General features: G+C 34.7%; 1 protein-coding gene across 1 annotated transcript; it reads right to left on the bottom strand.

The window, feature by feature from the left end:
* Positions 1-1,510: 1,510 nt before the first annotated feature.
* fgf19 (fibroblast growth factor 19) lies at positions 1,511-5,190 on the bottom strand. Its single transcript, XM_056264083.1, has 3 exons — positions 4,855-5,190; positions 3,146-3,249; positions 1,511-1,887 (listed from the first exon to the last, which is right to left on the bottom strand). Exons 1-3 carry the CDS (start codon positions 5,054-5,056, stop codon positions 1,573-1,575), a joined length of 621 nt encoding a protein of 206 aa, XP_056120058.1. The 5' UTR covers positions 5,057-5,190; the 3' UTR covers positions 1,511-1,572.
* Positions 5,191-6,403: the final 1,213 nt, after the last annotated feature.

Raw genomic sequence — 6,403 nt, 5'->3', positions numbered from 1 at the left:
TATAAAATATGTCAGCATATTTCACTTAAATTTAGGCTTACAAATCTATTTTTGCATGTTCAAATGAGCCCGGCATTGCTCCTATAGTCTACAACAATTAATTGTGGAAAATGTGAATTATTTATGTACATTTTATTTTATTTTGTTTGTAGATAGATAAAGACATTAGCCTACATGACTAACAAAAAAATCACATGCTCTGGTAAGTATTTTAGCAGTACAGCAAAAGTAAAAAAAAATAAAAATAAAAACTACTTAGGTTACCCTACAATAAAAAAATATAGAGGCACTTACTTCTAAAACAATTCAAGTCATTAATACATGTAGTTTGTGTGCTTGCACTACATAGTGATAAGCAATGGGCCCAAAGCTGACATTACAGTATCAGAGAGTTATGATAGCAGACAGTTGGCTACTTTACACTGTTGTATATATTATCGGGGTATCTCTTTTGTGACACGTATTTCTCTGTAGGCCGTCTCTCATGTTTCCTCTTCTCTATACATGCATGGGCTCTGAGTGACTTGAGATTGAGTAGTTGAAAAGGCACTTTCGTCTATTTAAAGGGATTCACCCAAAAAGGAAAATGCTGTCATCATTTCCTCACCCTTTTGTTGTTTCAAACCTGTATAAGTTTCTTTCCTGTGTGTAACATAAAAGAAGATATTTTGAAGAATGCTGGTAACCAAACAGTTGTTCGTCCCCGTTGACTTCCATTGGGAAATAAAAATACTATGAAAGTCAATGGGGTCCAGAAACTGTTTGCTTACCGACATTCTTCAAAACATCTTCTTTTATGTTCATCAGAAGAAAGAAACTCATGCAGGTTTGGAACAACATGAGGGTGAGTAAATGATGACAAAATGTTCATTTTATGGTGAACTAATAACCCTTTAACACCATTATCTCAAAATGCAAATCACTTCTTTGCCAGTAGAGGGAGCCACAGCGTTACAAAAACCTTCCTGTGAATATTGTAAGGGCATCATGCAAGGACACGTGGGAATATATTCTGCTGTCTCTCAGGCCCACAAACCGTTACAATATTTATCAGTATTTTCTGTAAGTAGCCTGCCTTGCAATATCATGCAGTCTCAACAGTATCACGAAAAAAATATACATTTTAAGTCTTGCTAATGAAAGAGGAAGAGATGATGCTTATATTTAATAATTAAAAACGTCTGTCTTATTAGTAAGAAAACCATTTAACCACATTTAAGCAATTCAAAGTAATTTATATGACCATTGTAGAATGTCATCTTTCAGAATAACTGTATAAAAAAGGAATACAAAAGATATAAAATATTTTTTACAGTGCATGTGTTGACTATACAATTTTAAACAATAATTAGAGAGCAAGGTCATCACAAAGAAAACTAGAAAAATAAATAAATGTATGCTTCAGGTGATGCACCATTCACATTTGGAGTGATTTTCTTGTTGTTTGTGTGCTGTCTTTAACACAGTTTTCTTTTTACTGGACTTTCCAGCTCTTTCTGAGAGTCTGTGCTCATTCTGCTTCTCGACCTCGGGGTCGTTTCCTTAAAACATCCGCAAGTGATTGTTCACTCCTCATCTTTTGTTGAAACTGGGACTCTGGATCACAATCTGAGAGATCTTTCCAAAAGGGTCCATACTGTCTATCTGAAGGCCTAACTGATGGTCCTGTCCGGGGCCGGCGGGAGAGCGCTGTTCCCCTGAGTGGCGTCCGGTGGGGTCCTGAGAAAGTGTGTTCACCATGGGCAGAAACTGGGATGTTGCAGTCCCCTCGTTACTGTGCAGCTTAGCCAAATTCACAAGGACTCCATAGTTGCACGAGATGTAGATGTTGTAGCCGTCTGGAAGGATGCGTTCCAGAAAAGAGCAGTCCTCCTTAGAGTAAGTGTGCTGGCAAACAAAAGAAACGGCAAAAACATGAAAACCGAACGCTTTTTTTCTGCATAAAATCACAATATGGATGTGTCATGGACCTGCCCTGCCCTGCGAGTGTTTAAGGTTTATTGATAGCTGTTTGCACCACATGGAGAGGCCAAGGTTGTTATTGCTGTTTCTTTTCAATGAGGTTTTAGCTATGCAAACATACCCCGCCATGGGCAAAGGTTGCTGCAATGACACCACTCAAATCAGCCTATCTGGACAGAATCATTTTTTGTATGTTCTGGTCAATCAAGTAAAACGAGAAGTCAAGCACTCAAACCATACTTTGCACTATTTATCAATTGTGATCATTTTGGCTAGGCACGTATTACACATTTCAGTTCAGTATTTAATAGAGAAGGACAGATAACCAAGATATTTACTCTTAACTCATATTCATTTTGGAGTTTGGCTATATGCATGATGATGACTGTGTATATGTATATGCATTGATGGTCCTGCCCTATAATGTTCTTGGGTTTTAACGTCAGATGGGAGGAATGACCCATGACCAGAACATAATGTCAACAGAGCTTAGATGTCTGTGGCGAAATCGGCTTGTCTACACTTCCTCAGTCATAGAGGACATCGCGAGGTGACCTTAGCACAACAAGGTTATCTGTCTCTGACGAATGTGTGTAGTTTTGTTATGATTGGTGGCAGAGTGCCAATGTTGCACTCTCTAAGAATAAAATTATTGCAATATGCACATCACTGTTCTAAAAGGAGACGATCTAAACACATAGCCTCATGTGTCTACACATTCTACCTCACCTCTACTGTTTTTGAAATAGTGGATATCATCTTGTGGTGAGGAATCAAAATCGTGCACTCTGAAGCAATTTTGTGAAGGAAATTGTAAAAGTGTCTGATTTTCTTTAGGCCTACTATTAGTAGCCTATTAGGTTCCAAGAATGCTATTCTGTAAGTGCATACGCGTGTCAAAAAACAAAGCAAAATCAGCAACCTTCACACATACAGTTTAAAAGTTGTTTGCGTGTCATGCGCGAGATGCTGCAAAAGCTCAATGGTTAAATGCGTCCGTCTAGCGCATGTTTGTTGGAAAACGCTGGAAATGTAGCAGTGGTTCTGTGTGAACGGCCCCTAGAACCGCCAGTGTTCAAATAGCTTGTTCAATAAATACAACTGTTAATGCAAATAAAGAAGCTTACTTTTTAAGAATGCACATCTTTGTTATACATCTATTATTTCTGATTGTCAGACCTACCGATCCATAGAGTTTCCCTCTTCTGTCCATGCAGAGAAATCGGGAGCTTGCAACTCCTTTAATGGCAACACTGCCTGTGTCCACCGGACTTATCTCAACCAAACCTTTAGGAAACAAAATACCATTTTTATTGATTGCAATAAAATTAAAGAATCACATATATATATATATATATATATATATATATATATATATATATATATATATATATATATATATATAAAGATGTTTTGCTGAAAATCAGATTTTACACATTACTGACATATTTGTCATGAATAGGCTGATATGAATTGAAGTTGCAGTTGCAATGGTGATATTTGCATCACATACAGAAAATGCATAGTGCACGTTGTAAAAATTATAATATAGCCTATATATTTTAATATAATAATGCATGACATCCGACAGTGACGTATTTTTTTTGCCTAAAAAATAATAATAAATGCAATTCATAGAAAGAAATAAGTACATCTTTGACTAAAACTCAGTCATTTTGATGTTTGTGTTTAAAGTTTAAAGTAAAACATATATGTGCAGATGAAATAAAGAAAAAAATCATATTGCATGGCTGGAAATAAATGTGTTTTTAATATCAAATATAATACATACATTTTGTTCAGGTTAAATGGACTAACCCTAAAAGATCACGACGGAATATAATATAGTTAATATATTATATATATATATATATATATATATATATATATATATATATATATATATATCTTGTATACACTGTAAAAAAAACAAAGTTGCTGCCTTAAATTTTTAAGTACAATCAACTTGGATGTTTAAGACATTTCAACTTAAACTGACTTTAATTGTTTGTTTTTTTTAAATTTGTATAACTCATTAAAAAAGTTGAAATTGCCTAACTTATTTTGATGAGTTAAAGCAATGTACGGTAATAACATGTAGCCATAACCTTTTTGTATATTTTACAATTTTTTTGTATATTTTTTTATGTGATGGTTGCACCACTTGACAGTTCGAACTATGTAGCATGTTTTTTACAAATTTTTTGTATATTTTTTGTATATTTTTTATGTGATGGTTGCACCACTTGACATTTCGAACTATGTAGCATGTTTTTTATTATTATGATAGAAATCAACATAACTAAAAAAAATACTTCTAAAGAAATGAACGCACGTGTTTTAAATAGTGTTTTTAAAAAGAGTTCTCCTCTTTGTCATCTCGGACATCCTCATGTGCCATTGACCTATATAGCGACTGCGTGAAGCGTCAGTAATCTGCATGCCGGTAATAACATGTAGCCATAACTTTTTTATATATTTAAAAAAAAATTGTAGATTTTTTCTATGTGATGGTTGCACCACTTGACATATCGAACTATGTAGCATGTTTTTTACAATTTTTTTGTAAAAAAATTTATGTGATGGTTGCACCACTTGACATTTCGAACTATGTAGCATGTTTTTTACAATTTTTTTTGTCTATTTTTTGTCTATTTTTTTATGTGATGGTTGCACCACTTGACATTTCGAACTATGTAGCATGTTTTTTTTATTATTATTATTATGGAAATCAACCATTTAAAAAAAAATACTTCTAAAGAAATGAACGCACGTGTTTTAAATAGTGTTTTTAAAAAGAGTTCTCCTCTTTGTCATCTCGGACATCCTCATGTGTCATTGACCCATATAGCGACTGCGTGAAGCGTCAGTAATCTGCATGCTGTGACTTACTGTCCGAGCTCTGCGTGCGCGATCCGCTGATGTCTCCGTCTGTGTGAATCTGCAGATGTAAACCTCGCCGGGCCGCGTACAGATGTCGCAGCCGGACCGCTTCTCCCCAGTCATTCGCCAGATGTGGGCCAGAGTCGGGCAACGGGAGGCTCTCCACGCCGATGCTGCTTCCACACACAGTGACAACGAGTAAGAGGAGCATTATTAAGAGTTATCTGCAATAGTCTTGTTCTGCATATGAAGCCTGCACACTCTATCTCCTTTGTATTGTTCTGTTTTGGCGCAATGCTCTGCGACTGGCCTTTAAATTGTCCTCTTATCAGATCGATCGATAAGCATTTCCCCTCTTTGGCAGTTCTGAGAACAAGGTAACACACCCCGCTGGACATCCAACAGACGAGGAAGACTGAATAAATCAGCAAAATGCACCATGTTATTGTTTTATTATGATGCATCTTTAATGCATAACGCTTTAATTTAAAATAATCTTCCTCATATTTCAGAAAGACATTTCGAGTTAGTGTGCAAAAGAGTTATACTTTCGAACTGCGTTTGATGAAAAATTATAGCTATCTTTAAAAAACAAAAACGTTTAACAATAGGTCTATATGTTAATAAGAAAGTTAACAACATTGGTTAAGGACTGTTTGTTGACATGTTTTTGAATCTTTTCACTTGTGAAAATGGACTAGGTTATAGCCTATCAATGGCTAATCGACAATCTTTGTTAATGTTTTTTTATTTTTTTATTTTTTTAAACATTCTAGCATTTTCCACAAACATGGTAGCCTATAATGACTAAACGCGTTAGCCAATCGGTGAAATTGCAAAGTGAAAATTAAATAATTTAGCCTAAATTAATTTATGTTTCTGCAGATGAACTGGATCAATTTATTTATTCTGGATCTATTTATTAATAATATTTTGAAATAAAATCGCTTCACTGATTATTTTTTATTTAGGCTAAATAATGAATTAAATGAGACGTTTTTCTTTTACAGTCACCATAGTTAATGACAAGCCCCACAAAAATAGCGAAAGTGCATGGGCTATTTTAATAAATCTGTTATGATCTGCATTTTCAACATATTCACTTATCCGATGAAGGTGGAAATGAGCACCAGTTACCCATTTTAAATCGGAAAAAACACGTGAAACTCTTTAACTGTTATGCACATGCGCATTAGACACAAGTAGACTTAACGTAATATAATGTATTTACTATATTTTTTTATTTATATATTTTAATTTATTTTTACATATTGTGTTTTGTGAATTGCAGAGAAGATAGCCTAAATAGTCCCATTCTAGAAAATGCTGTCTTTAAAAACGTCTTGTAGACATGATGTAAATCTTGCATAAAATATCCAGGCCTAAAGGAGCAGCTTCAAATTATGTTCCCTCTTAATCATAAGTCTTTATGTGACAAAATCGTTTTGAAAATTGTTCTAAAATTCGAAATTAGAACGTTGCTGGGTTGCAATTCAAATTAGTTGTAGTGGTCGCTAGGTGGCGCTGTGTGATCGCTGCACTTTGGCGATTTTATTCT

Source organism: Rhinichthys klamathensis, unplaced genomic scaffold, assembly GCF_029890125.1.
Source record: "Rhinichthys klamathensis goyatoka isolate OS25496 unplaced genomic scaffold, OSU_Roscu_1.1 h1tg000215l_1, whole genome shotgun sequence".
Lineage (NCBI taxonomy): Eukaryota > Metazoa > Chordata > Actinopteri > Cypriniformes > Leuciscidae > Rhinichthys > Rhinichthys klamathensis.
The sequence above is the reverse complement of the archived record's forward strand: the minus strand, read 5'-3'. Positions and strand labels throughout refer to the sequence as shown.